This window comes from Sphaerodactylus townsendi, linkage group LG04 (genome assembly GCF_021028975.2).
Source record: "Sphaerodactylus townsendi isolate TG3544 linkage group LG04, MPM_Stown_v2.3, whole genome shotgun sequence".
Classification (NCBI taxonomy): domain Eukaryota; kingdom Metazoa; phylum Chordata; class Lepidosauria; order Squamata; family Sphaerodactylidae; genus Sphaerodactylus; species Sphaerodactylus townsendi.
In genome coordinates, this window is record NC_059428.1 from 156096700 (window position 1) to 156119663 (window position 22964).

At 50.1% G+C, this 22964-nt stretch overlaps 2 protein-coding genes across 4 annotated transcripts; both read right to left on the minus strand.

The window, feature by feature from the left end:
- Positions 1–2900: 2900 nt before the first annotated feature.
- On the minus strand, positions 2901–6515 carry ITPRIPL2 (ITPRIP like 2). The gene has a single exon (XM_048494188.1). It carries the CDS (start codon positions 6513–6515, stop codon positions 5178–5180), a length of 1338 nt encoding a protein of 445 aa, XP_048350145.1. The 3' UTR covers positions 2901–5177.
- An 8505-nt stretch (positions 6516–15020) lies between these two features.
- COQ7 (coenzyme Q7, hydroxylase) lies at positions 15021–22452 on the minus strand. 3 transcript variants are annotated; one of them, XM_048492959.1, is made up of 6 exons: positions 22290–22452; positions 20230–20429; positions 19260–19374; positions 19025–19164; positions 16287–16355; positions 15021–15177 (listed from the first exon to the last, which is right to left on the minus strand). In XM_048492959.1, exons 1-6 carry the CDS (start codon positions 22435–22437, stop codon positions 15100–15102), a joined length of 750 nt encoding a protein of 249 aa, XP_048348916.1. In that variant the 5' UTR covers positions 22438–22452; the 3' UTR covers positions 15021–15099. The 3 variants fall into 3 exon arrangements, with proteins under 3 accessions (XP_048348916.1, XP_048348918.1, XP_048348917.1); XM_048492961.1 differs by lacking the exon at positions 22290–22452 and adding an exon at positions 21814–22283; XM_048492960.1 differs by having other exon boundaries at positions 15153–15276.
- Between the last annotated feature and the right edge of the window lie 512 nt (positions 22453–22964).

Genomic DNA, 22964 nt, shown 5'->3' on the forward strand with positions numbered 1-22964 from the left:
AGAGGCAATCCAGAGAACTGTTGGGTCGTCCGAGGCTGCCGTCCCAAGCAGATCAGTAGACCCAGTCGAGAACAACTCTCCCCAAAACCAGCAGGATCAAAGAGTACTTTTAAATGGGGCAAGACCCACTGATTTTGGCGGGAGCTAACGCTGTGCCCAATATTGGGCTGCAATCGAAGGCAATCTACTCCCTTAAGAGCTGAACCACGAAGACTTCAGAATTAGCATGCTTTAGAATCGAGTGAGAAGCTTTCTTAGGACTGTGGTTTTTTTACGAGAAAGACCCCATCTGGGACACGAACCGATCCTATCCATGTTCTGGCTCATGCAAATTGTTAGCAACTGAAAGGCATAATTTCATCAACCCAACGTTGACGAAACATCCTGGAAGAGAAAGGAAAACCCTCACCTCAATTTTGGTGAATGGAACAAGCAAAGAAATAATGGCAAATGTAGTCAAATTTGTCGAAGGCTTTCACGGCCGGAATCACTTGGGTGCTGTGTGGTTTCCGGGCTGTATGGCCGTGTTCTAGCAGCATTCTCTCCTGACGTTTCGCCTGCATCTGTGGCTGGCATCTTCAGAGGATCCTCTGAAGATGCCAGCCCCCCCCCCCCCCCACCCCACCTTCCACCCCCCCCCCCCCCCCCCCCCCCCCCCCCCCCCCCCCCCCCTCCCCCCCTCCCCCAACCCCCCCCCCCCCCCGTCCCCCCCCGCCACCCCGCACGCCGCCCCCCGCCCCCACCCCCCCCCCCACCCCCACCCCCCCCCCCCCCCCCCCCCCCCCCCCCCCACCCCCCCCCCCCCCCACCCCCCCCCCCCCCCACCCCCCCCCCCCCCCACCCCCCCCCCGGCCCCCCACCTCCCCCCCCCCCCACCCCCCCCCCCCCCCACCCCCCCCCGCCCCCCCCACCACCCCGCCCCCGCCCCTCCTCCCCCACGAACACCCCCCCAGCCCCCCGCCCCACACCCCCCCCCCCCCCCCCCCCCCCCCCCCCCCACCCCCCCCCGCCCCCCCCCCCCCCCCCCCAAGGAGACTCCACTACTCTCTGTGGCAGTGAATTCCACTGTCGAACAGCCCTTACTGTCAAGAAGTTCTTCCAAATGTTTAGGTGGAATCTTTTGTCCTGCACCTTGAATCCATTACTTCGTGTCCTGGTGTCTGAGGCAGCAGAAAACAAGCTTGCTCCCTCTTCCACATGGCATCCCTTCAAATATTTAAACATACCTATCATGTCCCCCCTTAACCTTCGCCTTCTCCAGACTAAACATCCCCAGCTCCCTCAGTCTCTCCTCGTAGGGCAGACCTGGGCATTGTACGGCCCACGGGTCACATCCGGCCCGCCAGATGACCCTGACTGGCCCGTACGAGTCACAAATAGTAAAAAATGTTAACATTTTGTCTACCATTGTTTTGAGAAATTTGTGTGAATAAATTACATTTTTTGGAAGGCAACCTCACTTTTTCATTGCATAACTTTAACTTATACTAGTCTTCCCCCCCCACCCCCCTCACCCCCCACCCCACCCCTACCCCACCCCCCCCCCCCCCCACCCCCCCCCCCCCCCAACTCCCCCCCCCCCCACCCGCCCCCCTGCCTTTTGGCCCGGCCCTCCACAATATTTTCTGTTTCTTATGCGGCCCCATGGAAAAAATAATTGCCCACCCCTGGACTAGCCAATCACACCGATGCCAGCAATTAAAGTTTAAAAACAAATCTCCAGTTTAGTTTAGTTTAGTTTAAGGGTGGGGCTGTGTTACAGCTGCTAGGACGTTTAGAAATGCAATGCCTCCCTAGGATTATTCAAAGCAACGGCTGGATTTTTTAATGCCGTTTTTATGCTTCTAAGATTTTACTGGCTGGGTTTTTAAGAATTGTGATGTTTTTGGTTTTGACTTGTATTTTCTGAGATGCGTTAAAGCAGGTCTCTGAAGAGGTGGCACAAAACTGTTTTAAATAAATAAATAAAACATAAATAAATAATGCAACCCCCCCACCCCCCCAGCCTTTGGTAATCAAAGAATCTACAGGAAAAGCTCATTTTAGAAGCCACACTCTTTACACATTTTGCTTCTAAGACCAAATTCTTCTTCCGCGCTTTAAGCTCATACAAGTCCTATGGAAATGACAACGGGCTTTGAAAATACTACCCATCTGCAGAACTTTGGTTTCAGAACAACGTCATACGGTAGCTCCAATCTCTTGCACGTCTCCCTGGGAGGAAAACCAATTGGGCTCACAACTGAGACACATACAAAAAAAGGATCAACATGCCATCTTTTGCAACAGGAAGGACAAACAAAACTTCTGTTGACCTTAAAACATCCAAGGTCTGGGAAAATCTGACTGATAGCTGGGAGATTCACAGGGTGAGCCACCCGGCAAGTTTGTTATTACTACCTACACAAAACTCTACGCAAGTCTTCTAGATTCTTTTTATAAAATTACAGACTGGGAAGGGAGCTTTCGACAAGGCAGCTGTTCAAAGCAAAATACTGTTTTAGACTTGGCAGAATCCTCTACAGGGCCAAGCTAGACAGGATCCTGAGACACTCCTAAACAGATCTCTCCAATTCTTTGTTTTTCAAAGGAAATACTGGTCATATAAGTCAGAGCAGGGTTTGTGGAAGCTGGGTTTAACACTTCTAAGGTTTTTTTTAAAAAAAACCAATCTAAGCAGCACCAATCTGAACACATCTGGCACGGTAAACCTGGGCCACTTACAACAGCATATCCATTATAACCACTTACAACTCCCTGTTTTGAGATCTGTCCTTTTTCCCCTTTGTGGTTTTAATTGAAAAGTCCATGTCTGCAGATTGAAACAGTTGGGTTTCAATCAGCAAAGTCGTCCAAGATAGGAAGAATATCCCACCTCACCCCCACCCCTAATTCACTGTGATTCTGATCTAAACTGGTCATTCCAAAGGGGTTAAAAGCAAAATACAACAAAGAATCTGGTGGCACCATGAAGTGCAACAACACTCCTTCAAGCATAAAGATTAACCTTAGGCTAGAACAAATTTTAAACCTTTAAAATTTTGCCCAGGTTCCTCCCCAGACAATCCAGAACCACATTTGGCCTGGTCTTTTGTAAGAGCTTTCGGGATTAGAACACGTGCCCTCCATAAAAACTGCAGCTTATATATACACGTTAAGGCTCCATGTTTCAAAGAAAGCTTTTAGGCACAAACAAGGAAAGTCCTTATAAAAATAAAGTGCTTTTTCTTCTTTTTGGTCTCCAAACTCATGCTTTGCCTACAAGTCCCCAAGGTGCCCTTCCTTTTGAATATATCCTGTTCCCTCTGCCTCATTTCAGAGTTTTGATTCCCTGTTCCGACACATTACTGAAACCCACACTGCTTCTTAGTCATTGGTTTTTGACCTTGCTGTCGCATTTTGCCTCAGAGTAACATTTCAGGTCCTTTGGCGAAAAGCCCAACCATGTGACGGATGCCCTCCCCTCAAATTCCAACTGGGCTGAAAGTATGCTCACAATCATGCGCCGCAAATGCGCCACCCAACTCCCACTTCAAATATCTGAAGTGGAGAAAGACAAAAAAAAAACCCTTATGTGCTTTTGACAGAGCGCCTCTCTGGCCATGCAGAGACCACCTCAGAGCGGGTAAAGCTTAAAGGGCACTCGCCTTGAAAAGATGCACCATAGAGAGGGGCACAGATTCCACACACACACCCCTCCAAGATCGGCCTCCAAGCGCGACTGTCAAGGATCCACTAGCTTGCACTTTGCTGCAAACTTCGAAAGACATTTCCACCGTCCCAAGGACACAACCTTTGGGTCAACCTCTAATCTCAATGACGAGCAGCGAGGAACGTGGCCATTCTGCCCGGATCCTTGACAGCCAACCAGAAAGCCCCTCAAACTCTGATCAAGGCATAGGGCCAAATATTCCCTCTGCAGCCCCCATTGTGGCACTGCTCCCGTGAGGATGTCAGATCCACAAGAAGGGCTCGGGACACTTTCTTCTTTGTTTTATTTTGAAAGTGCAGCCTCTGTACTGTTTAATCGAGGAGTGACCGACAGGGAAAAAGGGAGAGAGATTTATTTCCTTGCTTCCCTGCAGTTTTCTTGCAGGAAAAGCATCCCCTGAGCCGCTTTTAGTCCTTCGGGAGGAGTATAAAACAAGGGTACAAAACAAGGAATGACCACTTTTTCCAGCAAGAAAAAAGCAGAGGAAAAGAGGGTTAAATTTCCCATTCCTCCACACCATGCGCTGTTCTACTCCTTCCCAAAACAGAAGCTGTGAACTTGAGAAAGGGGACAGACAGAAGGCATTGTAATGTGCAAGTTACCCTGTAAAAGCCACACTGTGAAGAACTTTACCACCTCTTACACAATGGTAAGAATTGTGTCTAAGATGGCAGGCTGAATTACCTGCCTGTTTGTCCATAATACCTCAAAGGGAACACTTATCGGGCAAGAAATATCCAAGCGTAAGGCACTTTATCAACTTATACAACTATTTTGGGGAAGGCCACGGCCTCCAGAGTGTTAAGCAGTTAGATGAAATCGGCTAAAACCGTTTTGATCGGCTGGAACGTGCCCCTGAGACCACCGATCCCCACAAAACCCACTTTTAAATTATCAAAAAAAAGTCCATGGCAAATTGCTTCTGAAAAGAGGCATCCCTAGGGAGAGAGAAAGCAGGGAATGCCTCTTCCACCTGTTGCAGAACATCAATGTAAACAATGTCTTGTCCTCTCTTTGGAACGATTTCTCTCTCTTAACACAAATCGAAGGAGACCACGTAAAAACAATAATGGCAAGCGACCCCTCGGAAGAAGCATTCCCTCCGGTGTGGGAGAACAAGGAATGCCTCTTCTCATGCCATGCCTGCTGTGAAGAAGCACATACAGTATCTTTTTAGGAATCTTGGGTGCTGTGTGGTTTCCGGGCTGCATGGCTGTGTTCTAGCAACATTCTTTCCTGACGTTTCGTTTGCATCTGTGACTATGCCCTTCAGAGGAAGATGGAATCGTTTCCATTAGGAATCCATTAGGAATCGTTTTTCGGATCTGTGAATGCAGGTAGAATGAAGAACTGTACATGTCCAAGGAACCCACAAAGATAATCCATGCGAATGGGACGGCTCACCTTCCTGTAGATATCAGAATGTATAGGGTTCAGTTGTCTCTGGGTCTGCAAGACCACCATCTCAGACCGTATGCGTCTTCTGGTACCTGTGGCCGCTGTACATGCGGATGATGTGGGGCGCTTGCCGCCACGTGTTCAGGAGATGGGCGGCCACCTTGTCTAAGGTGGGGCCCTCGAAGTCCGCCAGCAGGTTGACGGGAGAGGCTTCCTTGAGCAACTTGGGGACGCCGATGGCTTCGGGGAGGGCGGAGTTGCCGAGGAACGCGTGTAGCAGGACGCGCCTTTGCAGGCTGTCCGCGAGGAAGGCGACCAGATCCTCCAGCCGTTCCACCAGAAGCTGGTCCGCCCAGGCCCGCATCGGGCCCCGCAGGAGGAGAGCCAGCAGGGCTGTCTTGAGCAGGTAGGAGGAGAGGACTTGGCCCCACTGCGAGGCCAAGGGTTGCTCCAGCGAGCGGCCGCCCAGATCCCGCAGCCCCTTGAGGATCTGCAGGCACTTGAGGTGGCAGGCGTCGGCGGGGCCGTGCTCCCGCAGCCAGCTGAGCAGGCGCTGCTCCGGCTTGGAGACGTCCAGGGTCCAGAGGGCGCCGGGCTGGGCGGCGGGCCAGGGGGTCAGGTAGAGCGCCTGGCCCACGGGCACGGCCGGGATGAGGCGCACGGCCAGCGAGAGGTGGCAGCAGACGTAGTCGGAGCGCGGCACGACGCGCAGGGCCAGCGGGCGCCCGGGGCCGGCGGCCAAGGTGACGTGCGCGCGATCCTGCAGGCGGGAGCGCACGGCGCCCAGGCACCGCTGCACGTGGCCCTGGAACCAGCGCAGCACCAGCGCGGCCGACAGGAGGCGCCCCGCCCCGCCGGCCTCCTCCGCGCACAGCGCCCCGCTCAGCCCGCCCGACGCCGCCACCCGCAGCGCGCACAGCCACGCGCCGCCCCCGCCGCCCGGGCTGCGCTCCACGCGCAACGAGGCGGCCGGCGGGAGGCGCAGCGGCACCAGCACGTCGAAGGCGTCCGGGCTGCGCACCTGGTGCTGCTCGAAGGCGCTGCCCACCGGCACCCAGGCCCCGCGCAAGCCCAGCCGCCCCGCCGCCCGGCCCGCGCGCAGCAGCTCGCCCAGCACCAGCCCCACGTGCGCCCGGCTGTGGCCCAGCACGTGGGGCGAGAGCCGCAGCTGCCGCGCGTAAAAGTCCTCCAAGGCGGCGCGCCGGCGCCGGGGGTCGAACTTGGGCGCGGCGGGGGTCCCCGGGGCCAGGCGGCGGGGGCGCAAGGCCAGGCCGGCCAGCAGCAGCGCCAGCAGCAGCGCGGCCTCCCAAGCCGGGCCGGCGCGTGTCCAGAGGCCCAGCAGCGCCATGCAGCCGCAGGTGGCCAGCGGCCAGAAGACGCGCACGTTCAGCCGGTAGGCGGCCATGGCTCAGGCCGGGCGAGGGCGCCTCTGAGCGTGCCAAGAGCGCATGGCTTGGCCCTGCAACGTCAGTGTCGCCTCCTCTCCAAAGCAGTCCCCGTCGAGCCGAGCCAGCCGTGCGCCCTGGCCCCCTCCAGCGGCCCGATCTGGGCTTCTCCTCCCCGCCTTGCTGGGAGTTGGGGCGGCTCCTTCCCGTCCCCTCCTCTTTCCAAGGCGGCCTGTCCCGGGACAAGCCAGCTCCGGCCCGCCTCCTGCGCGCGCTCCCGGGGGGGGGGAGGGGGGGCAAGGCGAGCCCGGCCGGCCCTCTCCAGCAGCAGCAGCAGCCGTGACTTCCAAGTTCCCCCAAAGCTTCCTCTTCCGAGGGAGGAGCCCGCCCCCCTGCCTGGATGAGCTCAGAGGAAATGCCAAAGTTTGGAGTGGGATGATTGGGGGGGGGGGGGGCGCACAGGGTGGATCCCGCCCCAACATCTGGGGAGGATCCCTCCAGATGCGCCTCCAGATGCCAGCAAGCAAAAAGTGCAGGGATTTCCAGGTTCCCTAGGAATGTCTTCCCAGGTTCAGAAAGCAGAAATGGAGGGATGGTCTCTCTAGGAAAAAAATATGAAATATAAAAATATATATCTAAAAACTTGGAGGGTCTCTCTATGGAAAAACATGACATTTCCTGGCAGACTACTACCCCAGGGGGCTCAAACTAGCACCACTCAAGCTCCTTCCGCACATGCAGAATAATGCACTTTCAATCCACTTTCACAATTGTTTGCAAGTGGATTTTGCTATTCTGCCCAGTAAAATCCAGCTACAAAGTGCATTGAATGTGGGTGAAAGTGCATGAGCAGAAGGGGCCGAAGTGCGTCTGAGCATGTCCAAAGTTCCTTTCCCTGCCCGGCTGAGTTATCATAACCAGTCCCTGACAATATGTAGTTGTCATTAAGTGCAACCATAGCTCAGGCAGCAGCAGAACGGCGCCGGAACGTCACAAAGTACTGAACAAGTTTTCAGATGCAGCGCAACTTTTTTTTTTTTGCAGGCTGCATATACCATGAACGAAAACAAGCTCTAAAACGAACAGCCCTCGCAACAGAAGGACGTTTTCACACACCTCTTGGAAACCGCTTTAATTATCACCTCAGGCCCCAACCGTTATTTGTGTTTCCTCAGTTGACAAGTGAAAACTTTACCGGCTTTCAAGTTCCTTCTGGCTCTTCCTCAAACCTGCTGCGGGAAAGGATGCACGCACCCGGCGTCGCTCGCGTACGCTTGCCTAGACCTGAACGGTTGCACTTTTATGCCAACAAAATTAGGTGGAAATCCGGTTATCCAGGTAGAACACACCTTTTTTCAGGTGACGCCAAAAATACACAAATGTTGGAACGGGACAGAAGCCAAAGTGGGGTGCAGCTTTTTAGAATTATTTTTTGTGCCTAGCCACAAAGTAAGAGCTCTGACCCTTGAAACCTCTTTTCCTAAAACTCTTGTTTATCTTTACGGTGCTACTTGGGTGCTAACATATCCATCAGAGAAGGTCTGGGCTGCTCTTTCCAAACTGTCTTTCAGCCGCCCCACCCCCCTCCAGAACTCAATACATAGCAGTAGTCTAATCTACAGCAGTGGCGTAGTGGTTAAGAGCAGGTGTACTCTAATCTGGAGGAACTGGACTGTAGGGACTGGACTGGAGGTTTGATTCCCCGCTCTGCCTTCTGAGCTGTGGAGGTTTATCTGGGGAATTCAGATTAGCCTGTACACTCCAGCACACACTAACCAGGTGACCTTGGGCTAGTCACAGCTCTACGGAGCTCTCTCAGCCCCACCTACCTCACAGGGTGTTTGTTGTGGGTGGGGAGAAGGGAAAGGAGATTGTCAGCCCCTTTGAGTCTCCTTACAGGGGAGAAAGGGGGGATATAAATCCAACTCTTCTTCTTCTTCTACATGTTACTAGGCCACCGATAACTGTGCTGAGGCTATTTCACTAACAAGATGACCTGTAGAATAGAAGAGGCAGTCTACAAAGAATGTCTGACTGCATGCCGATTTCCCTCTTCATTCGAGACACAGAAAAGTAGGCAGTCGGTAATTATCTTCCATGCACAAGTACTGATTAAGCTGTGAGACTCCTTATTTCGGGGAGCGTCGTTCCATGAGATCGGCAGCGTAGCTGTTACGCTTCTTGTGTAAGACATTGACTGTTTGTCCTGGAGAAACAGCACCATACAAGACAATCTCTTAGCCAAGGAAAAAAGATATCCTCTGACCCTCTTATCCTCTGTGCCTCCCCTCAAGAATGTTTGCAATTGTGCGCTGTCCCTCTGACTCGATTGCCCCAAAGATATTAAAACAGTCAAGCCTTTGGAAGCAACTGGGACAGCACACATCTATTGTGTTCTCTGCAACTCTGTTGTTCTCCCATTCCCTTTATCCTATGGCAGTGATGGCGAACCTTTTTGAGACCGAGTGCCCAAATTGCAACCCAGACCCCACTTATTTATCGCAAAGTGCCAACCCGGCAATTTAACCTGAATGCTGACGTTTTAGTTTAGAAAAAAATGGTTGGCTCCCTCTTCCTCCGCCCCACCCGCTCAAGCAGGGGCCAGCCTGCTGTAGCCTCCAGCAAGTCCTGTGTGCACCGCTCTGTGCCTCTCTAGCATCTCTGCCTCCTCTGCGCCCCCTTTCCCCCTCGGGCAGCAGTCACCTGGAGCACAGGCACCAGGGCCATCAGCCGAGTCCTCCCTGCTCACCGCAGTGCTTGCACATCGTGCTCAGTGGCCCAGGCCAGCCTAGATGTGTGTGTGTGTGGGGGGTGATTTTCCACCCCCCACATGACGAACTCTGTGTGTACGTGCCCACAGAGAGGGCTCCGAGTGCCACCTCTGGCACCCGTGCCATAGGTTCGCCATCACTGTCCTATGGAGATGGGGAGGCTTGGGAAATCTGAGCCCCGTGGAGGATTCACTAAAGCTGATTTGCACATGACCCTGGGTGTCCCGTGAGCAGGACTCCAGGCATTCATCATGTGTTGCTATGAGCCCTGCTCCCATTACAGTGAACCCACATACAAGAAGAAGAAGAGTTTGGATTTATACCCCACCTTTCTCTCCTGCAAGGAGACTCAAGGTGGCTGACAAGCACACGTATATACCTCTGTAAGAAAGAGCCAATGAGCCTTCACTTTGCCAGTGAAATCAGGAACAAATATCTGTGTACATGTGCTGTTTTAATAACCCGTTCAACTGTACATACGCTGAACGCACCATGAAAATTAACTCACATGTAAAGGAAAATCCAGGGCATGTATTACAGCGTGCTTATCATAATCCACGTATATCTGGAAAAGTTGCGCATGAAAAGTTGAACCAAGAATAAAACTTTGTTGGTGTCGGGTGTGTGTGTGTGTGTGTGATATCTAGGTGATATAGATGCATTCCTAACTCAATGTAACTGCTTGCAACCATATATCAATGCTACTACAAGATATATGTAACCAGCCTGCTTTGTGTTACCACTGCCTTATGGGGCATTCTTTCTTTGATCTTTACTTTATGGTTTCACACGATTTGTAAATAACTAGGCTTCCCCCTGACACCTTGGTCCCATGAGATACAGGAGTGTTTCCATTGGCTTTGTGGGGGCAGGAAGCCAGGTGGCGCTCTATCACTATCTGTCGCTGACCTTGGGGCACCTCTGCTCTGCAGACTCTTTCTTTCTATGCTTCTTGGAAAAACGGGAGGGTGGACTGACAATGGGGATGAAGGGGATGGCAAAGTCCAGATTCAGCAGAACCGGCTTTGCCAAGCTTTGGTGCTCTGAGCTTATCAATAAACGCTGCTGATCAACAACACAGAGTCCATTTATTGGGTTAAGGTTCGAGACCTAAGGGTTGGTCTTAAAAGATGCCGCCGGGCTCAAACTTTCCAGTGTGTTCACTGTAACTAGTGAACAGGGCTACTACGGACTAAGAGACACACAGCCAGGAAACCCAAGCCAGGCACCAATAGTGAGGATGAAACTGTGGGTCAGAGTCAGGGAGAAATCCTCTCCAGCCTTCACAGTCCGGTTGCTCCTGTCGACATGCGTGCAGAGAGATGCAGCAGCAGTGCCGTAGTGGCTAAGAGCAGGTGCACTCTGATCTGGAGGAACCGGGTTTGATTCCCAGCTCTGCTGCCTGAGTTGTGGAGGCTTATCTGGGGAATTCAGATTAGCTTATGCACTCCCACACGTGCCAGCTGGGTGACCTTGGGCTAGTCACAGCTTTCTGGAGCTCTCTCAGCCCCACCCACCTCACAGGGTGTTTGTTGTGAGGGGGGAAGGGCAAGGAGATTGTAAGCCCCTTTGAGTCTCCTGCAAGAGAGAAAGGGGGGATATAAATCCAAACTCTTCTTCTTCTTCTTTCGGTATGGCAGAAAAACTAACAAATCGCCGCATCTCAGGGGGGCTCCATGACTAACCCAAGAGTCCCAATCCCAACCCATGGCTTGAAGACCACTGACTGAGGGACGGACAGAGAGCCTGACAGGGGAAAGAGGGAATCGCCCAGACAGCAGTTTTGGAGAAAAGAGTTTGGATTTATACCCCACTTTATCTTTCAGGAGACTCAAAGCAGCTTCCAAACTCCTTTCCCTTCCTCTCCCCACAACAGCGACCTTGTGAGGTAGGTGGGGCTGAGAGAGTTCGGACAGGACGGTAACTAACCCATAGTCACCCAGCAGGCTTCATGCAGAGGAACAGGGAAACAAATCCAGTTCGCCGGCTAAGAGTCTGCCACTCAGGTGGAGGAGTGGGGAATTGAACCTGGTTCTGCAGATTAGAGTCCACGTCTCTCTGCAGATTAGAGTCCACGTCTCTGGAGCAGCAGTGGCGTAGGAGGTTAAGAGCTCGTGTATCTAATCTGGAGGTACCAGGTTTGATTCCCAGCTCTGCCGCCTGAGCTGTGGAGGCTTATCTGGGGAATTCAGATTAGCCTGTGCACTCCCACACATGCCAGCTGGGTGACCTTGGGCTAGTCACAGCTTCTCGGAGCTCTCTCAGCCCCACCTACCTTACAGGGTGTTTGTTGTGAGGGGGGAAGGGCAAGGAGATTGTAAGCCCCTTTGAGTCTCCTGCAAGAGAGAAAGGGGGGATATAAATCCAAACTCTTCTTCTTCTTCTTAACCACTACACCACACTGGCTCTCTATCAAGGGAGGGAGAGGAAGAGGGAGAAAATGTGTATTGAAGTGGGCACAGGAGGATGACTTTCAAGCAGATCCCTCGTTGTTTATTCAGTTTTCATCCTTTTAACTCCAGGGCTGGGTGAGAACAGTGGGCCAGAAGGGGTGGCACTGAAACCATGAACTTTCGAGTGAGCTACTTATAGTAATTTGCCACTGGCTGGTGTATACACAACACATTCTTGGTACTCCCTCCTCTTCAAGTAGATCAACAGCGCAATCTTTGGCTGAGTGACACCAGTCTAAGCCTGGGGTTTCAGTGGCGGTGAAGCTGCAGGACCAAACCTGAACAAATCTGAGCCTGGGCTGCCCACAGAGAAGAGGAGGGCAGACCCATACTGACAGTCGATTGGCTGCCCCCCTTGCCTATCACAAAAGGAGGCCACCAATAGATGAGAAAGGGGGTTTCTACATACTTGGGAGATTCCCCAGGGCTGCAAAAAGAAAGAAATGACTTTGTAAGATAACCAAAAAAGGAGGGGAGAGACACCCACATAGCCCCATGAGAATTAAATATGCTTCGGGATGGCAGAATTGTAGCTGACAGCAGCTAAGAAGCAAATAAGGAAGGGAGGGGAAATTGTATTGTCGAAGGCTTTCACAGCTGGATTCAACTGGTTCTGGTGGGTATTCCAGGCTGTGTGGCCGTGGTCTGGTGGATCTTGTTTCTAATGTTTCACCTGCATCTGGGGTTGGCATCTTCAGAGGTGTATCACAGAGAGAAGTCTGTTGCACACTGTCCAGTGTGTAACAGGCGTCCCTCTGTGATACAGTGTGTAACAGACTTCCTTCTGTGATATACCTCTGAAGTTGCCAGCCACAGATGCAGGCGAAACATTAGGAACAAGATCCACCAGACTACGGCCACATAGCCAGGAAAACCCACCAGAACCAGGAGAGGAAATTGGCCGGCTGTGGCTCATGAGGATATACAGAATGGCAATGGGATCTCCAAACGGCTCTTCTCCCCTCCAGTTTACTATGCATCCTGCCGCCAGCCAAAAGGCAACTGACTGACGCAGAAACTGTCCTCAGACCTGTAATTGAAGCAGGCGTCTCTGCAAAGATGCAGTGTTGTTTCTTTTGCACCCACTGGGAGACAGACGCATCATCTGCACATTGTAACAGGAGAGATAACGGTGCATAATTTGTGCAAGACATATGCTGCTTTGCCGGGCTTGCTGAGCCACAACAGCTTCCCAAACGCCCAGTCCCACACGGTTGCCGAGGGCCATGGGGAAAAGAGCACCTGCAGAAGGCTGTGCAGATGGCCTGACAGAAAGTAAATATTCCTGTTCACGGGGAACAGAATTTCCTGGTTACTCCTTCCCTTTGCTGAGGCAGGCCTTTATCTGTAAAGAAAATACTTCACATTTGCAGAGCGCTTTAGAGCGTTCGGTGAATACTGCAAGCACTATTCGGGTAGTCTTGACAACAACCTAGGAGGGTTGGCCAGTAATTATTCCCGTCCTGCAGATCACTAGGACTATAGTGTCTAGATCAAGGGACATAATAGCACCACTCTTTTCTGCATTGGTCAGACCTCACCTGGAACAGAATCATAGAGTTGGAAGAGACCCCAAGGGACATCAAGTCCAACCCCCTGCAATGCAGAAACACACAATCAAAGCACTCCTGACAGACGGCCGTCCAGCCTCTCTTGAAAAACCTCCAAAGAAGGAGACTCCACCACACTCCGAGGTCGGGCATTCCACTGTCGAACAGCCCTGACTGTCAGGAAGTTTTTCCTGATGTTTAGGTAGAATCTCTTTTCCTTCATCTTGAACCCATGACTCCTGGTCCTAGTTTCTGGAGCAGCAGAAAACAAGCTTGCTCCCTCACCAACATGACATCCCTTCAAATATCTAAACATGGCTATCATGTCACCTCTTAACCTTCTCTTCACCAAACAAAACATCCCCAGCTCCCTAAGCCTCTCCTCTTAAGGCATGGATTCCAGACTTTTTACCATTTTGGTTGCTCTCTTCTGCAACCGTTCCAAGCTTGTCAATATCCTTCTGGAATTGCGGTGCCCAGAGCTGTACAGGTGAATACTGTGTCCAGTTCTGGTCACCACAGTTCAAGAAAGATGCTGACAAGCTGGAACGGGTCCAGGTAGCCGAGCTGCCCCAACCCACTACAACCTTGTCACTGGGACCAGTCTTAGAATATGAGGGCAGCTTTGGAGTCATCTCGAGAGCAAGGGTAACGTGTCCCCTGTGACTCCCAGACTGTTGGTAGGTGAGATCCAAAGGGATTGGGATACCACCCCCCGATACTGGCTGAGTGCACAGATGGCTGAGCAGAACACAGATGCACTGCCCCCACCCCCATCAAAATGGTCAGGTGATCCCCCTCCATAGAAGACAAATCGGACAGGCAGGAGGCGGATTCCAAATCTGTGCACTCAAGTTCCCCCTATTCCCCCTACAAACACACAAATGCACTGCCCCCCCCATCAAAATGGTCAGGTGATCCCCCTCCATAGAAGACAAATCGGACAGGCAGGAGGCGGATTCCGAATCTGTGCACTCAAGTTCCCCCCCTACAAACACACAAAGGGGGGGAAAGCACTGAGAAAAATCTTGCACCTCTTAGATGCAGATGGTGACACGGAGTTAGAAGAATCCTCCTCAGCTAGATCTGAAGTCTACACCTCAGACAAAGACCAAACCCTCCAGATTTTTTTCTCAAAGGAGCATTTTCAGCGATTGTTCAAAAAGGTGGTCACAAAACTCTCAATGTACAGTCCGGTGACTGCAGCTCCACAGCGCCATCTGCTGACACAGAGCAGCATGGCAGGAGGGCTTTTAAACATCTGGCAGGCGCTATTTCAAGATGTCCCTTTTCAAGGTGTTTATAAAGATTGTTAGAGTGGGCTACACCGGGATATGGAAATTCCCTTATGCAATACCTCTGTCATTCAGTGAACAAAACCAACCGGTTCAATTGATTAAATGTGATTCCTCTGAAGTCCCACTGATTACTAGGAGGTTTACATCCATCTAACGTAAGCAGTGGTGTTAAACTACTTGTGTTATCCGCTGTTACATTTCATCCAAGTAATACTTTTAGGGGGTGACATTTTCTCCCACCATATTGGCATAATGGCAATTAGATACACATGCTATACTGTCAAACCCACACTTTGAGCATACATATGGCCAAACTTCCTTTCCAAATTAAAAATCACGACTAGAGTGGAAACTGTTCTTTCCTAAAGATATCCCCGTCCCCTTGGTCATACATTTTCTTGGTCATACGTAACAAGAAGATAACAACCAAACCAAACATGAAATAAGCCAGAGAAGGGGAAAAAATAGTCTATTGTAGGTTTCCTTTACATTATTTGAAATACCAGGATCATACCATTGATCAAAAGAGCCACTATATTCTTTCTGATAAAAATATGGCAGCTCTGCATCCAATCTGTATTGCATTCTTCAAAACAGAATACGCCGGAACCTGCACAAAATAAATAAATAAATAAATATTTAGTAGCTTACATACAATAACTCCAAAGAATCATGCAGTACGAGAACGTTTGGATCCCGAGAATCACATCTGCAAAACATAGGAAAGCGCCTTGCGTTACGTTCGATTGCGGATCTGTCCCTTTGTCGGCTGACTACAATTCTATGCCAAAGGAGCACCAGCGTGTGTTTTAATTAAGGATTTGCAGGCAGTGAACACTCCCTTTGCATGAAGAAGGCCCCGCAAGCAGAAAATCAGCACAGCAGGGTAAGAGCAGAGATAGACTACTGTGCTCCTTCTGCAAATGTGGGGTGGGGGTGGGGGACACACAAAAACCGATAAGCATTCCAAATTGGAATCATGAAATCACGGAGTTGGAAGGGACCATACGGGCCATCTAGTCCATGCCCTTGCTCAATGAAGGATCAGTCTAGACTCGCGTAGGTGTCAAACTCAGGCCCTCCAGGTGTTCATCGACTACGATTCCCATCAGCCCATTGCCAGCAGGGTCAATTGGCCATGCTAGCCAGGGCTGCTGGGAATGGTAGTCCATGAACATCTGGAGGGCCTGAGTTTGACATCTATGGTCTCTAGAGCATCCCTGAGAAGTGTTTGTCCAGCTACTGCTTGAAGACTGTCAGTCAAGGGGAATTCATCGCCCCTCTAATTAGCCAGTGCCATTGCTGAACACATAAGGGGTTAAATGCTTCCCCTGATATTTGGCTGTCACCTTTCTGCTCATAAAGAAGGGTTCGGAGTTGTACCCCGCTTTTCTCTCCTGTAAGGAGTCTCAAAGCAGCTTACAAACTCCTTCTTTTCCTCACCCCCAACAAAAGACACCTTGTGAGGTAGGCGAAGGTGAGAGAGTTCAAAGAGAACTGTGACTGGCTCAAGATTCCCCAGCGGGCTTCTTGTGGGGGAGCAGGGAAACAAATCCAGTTCACCGGATCAGAGTCCGCCACTCTTAATGGCTACGCCACGCTGGCTCTATTATTATGTCTCATCCTTTGCTGCCAACAGGAACAGCTCCCTGCCCTCCTCTACCTGACACGCGGCCCCCGGTAAGGCAGTTGCCCGCCCAGGTTTCCTGGGATGCTTACCAGCTCTGCGTCGTGTTCGAGCCCAATGTCATGATGCTCCAGCTCTTCATCCCGGAATTTCTTTATTACCTGGTATATGGAACAAAATGGAAGATGAGCACCTGGCTAGGCTAGCTCTGAGATGCGTACAAAACCCAATGTGTGTAATGTAATGCAACGAAAACAAAGAAGCGCGTCACACACCTAAGACGGAGGTTGCACTGAACCAATGTGTGTGCGTGTGTGTGTGTGTGTGTGTAATTTCCTTTTTAACAAATTTTAGTACAACAATTCATATGGAACAAATTTATGGCATTCAATAATTAGTAGGCCACAACCATGGTTTAACCAACTAAGAAATAAATCATATTTTCAATATATTCCTATATAGGAGCAAAAATCATCCATTACACAGTTTTTAAATCATATCCATTTTAGCAACATTTTATAAAGTCAATCTCAATCAGTCTCTCAAACGCCTCACGCGCTTCAAAGTGCGTTTTCGTTGATGTCTTCCGCAGAAGAAGAACAATTTCATTCTTTTTCTTTCTCACATTTCTTAGCTGCCATATAGATTTTCTATTCAATCTTCAATGCAAAGATAATCCCTCAGCTATTATATGGAGCCCCAATATGGATTACCCAAATTAAATCACCTTTCGAGTCAGTAGAGGCATACTTTTTGCGAAGAATTTTAGGGTCACCAAGGTGTGTCCCTTATGACACCCTACATAGAGAAACTGGACAAAATAGCATGGAATTGATGGCATGGACAAGAACATTTAAGTACTGGACCCAAATTCATTTTGAGCCCAAACCAAATAGCTTTATACATCAACTCTTATCAGAATCTGCTTCTGTGAAATGGTTGGTTGACACAGATAAGAAACTTAACAGCATGGGCTTAACAGCCGACCAGTTCCAAACTATGTCTGCCATCAGAATTCATAATGAAATTAAGTCTGTTTTAGTTGAAAGAGAGAAACTGGAAATGGTGCAGGAGGGGGGGAAAAGCTGCTCTCCACAGGCCTTGGGAATTGTCCGATCAGACCATTGTGCCAACTATTTGTACATTTTGCACAATCCCAAACAACGCAGAGCGTACACTTTGGCTCATTTTAACGCTCTGCCTAATGCTATGACTCTTGGCAGGTATAATAACACTCCATATAAGAACAGGTTATGCCAATGTAATATGGCCGTTGTTGAGACTGTTCAACATGTATTATTGGAATGCCCAATGTACGAGTCGTTATGCTCTATATACATCTGTCCATTGATAGAGAGCTCAAACGATGTCAGGCTACCATCTACTATGAATTTTCTACTCAACGGTTCCTGTGATCTCGTATGTGAGAATGTTGCGAGTTTTTTTAGGAACTATTTGGTCAGGCGCAATCATTGCCTACATAGTAGTAACGGCTAAACTATTTTATGTGTGCGTGAATGTTGAATGTTCAACGTTGTTTTAATGTATTTTAATGTCTCAGTTAGCAGATAAATGCCCCTTTTTTTACTAACTCTGTAATTTATAATGCCAATAAGGGCTTTGGAATTGGATTTTCTATTCATCTATATTTGAGAGACTGATTGAGATTGACTTTATAAAACGTTACTAAAATGGATATGATTTAAAAATATTGAAAATATGATTTATTTCTTAGTTGGTTAAACCATGGTTATGGTCTACTAATTACTGAATGCCATAAATTTGTTCCATATGAATTGCTGTACTAAAATTTGTTTAAAAGGAAGTTATACATACATACATACATACATACATACATACATACATACATACATACATACATACATGCTCTTCTTTGTTTTCGTAGCTCTGAGATGCCCAAAGACATGAGTTTTTATATGACAATGACGCTCCTCTCTTCTTCCGTTCCCTTGCCCACGGCTGCCTCCTTTCAACCCTTTCCCACCAACCCCCACACACCCCTTCCTCATTTGATCGCTTCGTTTTCGACTTTTTGAACAGGGATTTGGTTGGAGCAGGATTATCATTTGCCCCAAGTTACACCAGGCAGTGAAAAAGCAACCTTACTGCATAGGCAGTTCATCTTCCCAGCATGTGTCAGACCGTTTTGTCCAGCTCTGAGGGGTTCTGATCTCTCTCCCCAAGCCACCCAAGTATAGGCAGCATAGCTTCAGCCTGCCATGTGGGGAAAGGTCGTAGGTGCAGCTTATGCCTGGTCTTTCCCTCCCAGGCTGGAACAGCACCCCCACCCTGCCCCGCCCAGCTGAAGCCAAGGTGAATCCATGAGAAGCAAGCAGCTCCCACGCAGCTGGGCTAGCTCTGCCCATGTCTGGCCAAAGAAGAAGAGTTTGGATATATACTGGATTCATCCCCCACCTTTCTCTCCTGTAAGGAAACTCAAGGTGGCTGACAAGCTCCTTTCCCTTCTTCTCCCCACAACAGACACCTTGTGAGGCAGGTGGGGCTGAGAGAGTTCCTAGAGAAATGTGACTTGCCCAAGGTCACCCAGCAGGCATGCAGCAGTACAGAAACACATCTGGCTCACCAGATAAGCCTCCGCCACTCATGGAGTGGGGAATCAAACCCAGTTCTCCAGATTAGAATCCACCTGCTCTTAATCATTACACCACGCTGGCTCTCCTCCCTCCTGCTTCTTCTGGGCACACCAACACTTCCACAGGGAGATGTGGATTTTATTTCAGCGAAAGCTGCCTGCTTCAAGCTGTCTGTTGGCTATTCCAAGCAACTTGCAAAAACTATAATAACGCACCTCTAATAATTCTCTGTACTTTTCCGGATCTTCTTCCATCAGCGTCCGGATCTGGTTGTTGTAGTGGTGCGATATGCTCTCCTCCACAGCCACCGTGCACGCCATGGCAGCTTTTCTGCCGAGCAAGGCAGTCCCCGCGCCTGTTGGAAAGGCATTCAGATCAGGACGGGTGCCCCATCTAATCCATCCACTCATCTGAATGTGACAAGGGAAATTCTAACAAGTCCAGCCTCACCTAGCACAAAACCTGTGATGTTCCAGAAAGGCAGCAGAACAGTGGGCCGGACTCGATACGAGATCATTAACTCGTTGAACTTTTTCAAATGCTCTTTTTCTTGATTCCACATGTGCTGTTTAAAAAAAAATCATGCAGGGAGTCAGACTGCCTAGAAATGTGGAAAACATAAGAACATAAGAAAGAGCCTGCTGGATCAGACCAGAGTCCATCTAGTCCAGCACTCTGCTACTCGCAGTGGCCCACCAGGTGCCTTTGGGAGCTCACCTGCGGGAGGTGAAAGCAATGGCCTTAAGAACATAAGAAAGAGCCTGCTGGATCAGACCAGAGTCCATCTAGTCCAGCACTCTGCTACTCGCAGTGGCCCACCAGGTGCCTTGGGGAGCTCATGTGCAGGATGTGAAAGCAGTGGCCTTAAGAACATAAGAAAGAGCCTGCTGGATCAGACCAGAGTCCACCTAGTCCAGCACTCTGCTACTTGCAGTGGCCCACCAGATGCCTTTGGGAGCTCACCTGAAGGAGGTGAAAGCAATGGCCTTCTGCTGCTGCTGCTCCCGAGCACCTGGTCTGCTAAGGCATTTGCCATCTCAGATCAAGGAGGATCAAGACTGGCAGCCATAGTAGATCGACTTCTCCTCCATCAACCTGTCCAAGCCCCTTTGAAAGCTAGCCAGGTTAGTGGCCAGCAGTACATTCTTACATCGGTTACAAAGGTCAGCAATACATTCTTACGTCGGTTACAAAACTGTACTGTAGCTTTTAACATGCGCGTTTGATGCACGTGTTCACTTAAGAACCAAAACGATTAGTTTCAAAAATGCTAACAAACCACAGTTAGCAGAGTAGCAAGTATTCGGACAAGTATGCTTAACTATGGTGAAGCTGAACTAAACCCTGGTTTGGCATTATGATGAAGGTAGCAAAGTCGACTTTAGAATGGGCAGAGAACGTACAGGTCACAGATACTCACCCGGATCACTGGTCCAACTGAAGTCCGACCTAACACTGCTGCCTGGCCAGCGTAGATGCGGTTCGCCCCATATTCTCCGGCGTGATCCACCCTGATTATACGGTCGATAACTGGCTTGTTGATGTTTTCAAAGGCTGTTCCAGTGCTACGATCCCTGCAAAAGGAGTGTGTGCACTGCAAACCCCATCTTCTTCTCAAAACTGGCACAGAGAAAACATTCATTAGGGAAAGTGAATGAGATTTCTGTCATGGTTTGTCACGTAGCTTTTAAAAAGTAATCTGCAGTCATAAACAGGTATAGATTGCTAGTCTGCTCATTTTGAGAGTAGTTCTGAATAAGCATAAGCATTTTATTGTCATTGTGCACGCACAATGAAATTTACAGCAGCATTCCTCGATGGACACACTTTCAGATTCATACCCCATCCTCACTTTCCCCTTCCTCCACCCATCCCTACACAGCCCCAAACACATCAACACGAAGCCGCGGAGTTCAGCATAGCCACAGCTCTAGAGTAGAAGCTGTCTCTAAGCCTCTTTGTGCTAGTTTTGATAGACCTGTATCGTCTGCCGGATGGTAACAGTTCAAAAAGAGAGTGTGCTGGATGAGACAGGTCTCTCAGAATATTTTGGGCTTTTTTTAGGCTTCGGGAATTATAGAGTTCCTCCAAGGAGGGGAGAGGGCAGCCGATAATCCTCTGTGCAGTAGTGATCACCCTTTGGAGCGCCTTCCTATCTGCCACTGTGCAACTGGAGAACCATACACAGATGCAGTAGGTTAAGACACTCTCTATAGCACCGCGGTAAAAGGACACCAGGAGTTCTCCATTCAGTTGTTGTTTCCTTAAAAGTCTCAGATAGCACAGTCTTTGCATAAACCATACATAAACCACTGTAGAATTCATCCGGCTTCATGATAGAATGATTGACATGCAGGACAGTATCATGAAATTAATAGGCTCAGGGGTATGGTCAAGTTGCAGTCCTCAAACTACAGACTCTTAAATCAATCTAGAGTAATCTGATTGCTTCAACAAGAATGACGAGAGAACCACTGGAAATGTATAAAGGAGGTAATATTGAGGAAAATCCAGTTGAACCTTTCCTGTGCAATTCTAAATAGAGCTACAACCTTCCAAGTTACTTGACGTCAAGATGGTTGCCACTCCGCGTAAGATTTCACCATATTATTTTTAATCCACAGAGCATAACCTTTTGCAGGTCATTACCAATGTCACAAGATATAGTAGAATTGTTAGTTGCAAGGCATAGAAATTAGTATCTGCTTATGCTTTTTTTAACTAGGGGAAAAGGCTTTTTAAAAATCTCTTAAGTGTACACTTGTGTTCAGCATCAAACATTACACACTGACTGTAGCATTTCAGAGAACAGGCCAGCACTATTTTGCCAGCGGGTCCTGAATTCCAAACTATGCAGGCCTTTGGAACACATTGGAACATATGTACGTATGTATGTCTACATATCTATAAATATCTATATCAGAAGCTAAGTAAGGTAAGTCTTTGGACGGGAGGCCACTGAGGCAGAGGAAAGCAGAGACAAACCCCTTCGCTTCTCACTTGCCTGGGGTCGCCATAAGATGGGGTCGCCATAAGCTGACTGCAACTTGATGGCACTTTGCACACACGTTGCGTTGGCTTCCTGCCTTTCCCCACCAGTGGAGACCCGAAGCAGCTCACACTGCTCTCCTCTCTTTCAGCTTCGCAACAACTCTGTGAGGTAGGTGTGGCGGAGGGCATGTGACTGGCCCAAAGTCACCCACGGCCGTGTGGGGATTCGAATCCGTGTCCAACCCCTTAACCACTACACCACCCTGGCTCTCATAGAGAGATTAGATTGGATTCCAGCTTCGAGGTCAAGAGCTTCCACCACCGTCCTACATTGCAGGGTGCGCGGCACACACAGCCAGAAAGGCAAAAAAGGATGAAAGTGGGAGGGGGAAAGAGGAGCAACAGCCGGGTATCCGTGTGGTTGTGGTGGGCGGGAAGGCCGGCGGCTCCGGTGAGGCGAGTGCTTGCCCCTTCACTGCCCGCGCGTACCTTCCCCACGGTGGAAACGCCAGCCAAGGGCGCGCAGCCCTTTCCCCGCCAGAGATGCTGCCACTTCGGCCATCTTAGTCGTGGGCTCGCCGGTCCGCCTGGCGCCTGTCACATGGCGCGCTGCGATAACGTCAGAGACAACCGCCATACATGGGACAACAACCCACAGACCCCCTATAGTCTATATAGTCACTTCCGGCTCCCTTTGGACATTGGGAAGGGGGAAATGGAGCAAGGAACAGAGTCTTCTACGGCCTATAGGGGACATCCTCACGAGAAGCGCCTCAGTTTCCCTTGCCCCATAGGAGGCTCCGGAAAAGCTAGTTATGAACGTGAGACCTGGGTTCGAGTCCCTCGTTGGGTGACTTTTGGGCAGTCGCTCTCAGTCTCACCTGTGAAAATGAAATGGAGGAGGGAAGGCCAAATCTTTCAGTCATTGTGGGTCCCCCTGGGGGCGCGAAGCGGGGCCCAATTAAACAAGAGCGGGCTGGTGTTTTCGACTGAACCGGAAGTTTTCCTGCCTGTTCTAACTCTTATGCTTTCCTCCGCTCGCTTTCTCCGGAGCTCCTCCCCAGCCCCTGCTTCCGATTGGTTGCCTTTAACACGCCCCCTCGGGAGGTTCTCTGTCCTCATTGGGGGGAGCGGGTGTCGGTTTGCGCCGGCAGTTGCCCTGGA

Bases quoted from the DNA above. Each gene is read 5' to 3' on its own strand.
- ITPRIPL2 (XM_048494188.1), bottom strand. From the start codon at position 6,515: ATGGCCGCCTACCGGCTGAACGTGCGCGTCTTCTGGCCGCTGGCCACC.
- COQ7 (XM_048492959.1), bottom strand. From the start codon at position 22,437: ATGGCGGTTGTCTCTGACGTTATCGCAGCGCGCCATGTGACAGGCGCC. The intron at 19,165-19,259 runs GTGAGGCTGGAC...CCTTTCCAACAG, and splicing joins CATCACAGGTTTTGTGCTAG to GCGCGGGGACTGCCTTGCTC. The intron at 15,178-16,286 runs GTAAGCATCCCA...TATTTTGTGCAG, and splicing joins TCGAACACGACGCAGAGCTG to GTTCCGGCGTATTCTGTTTT.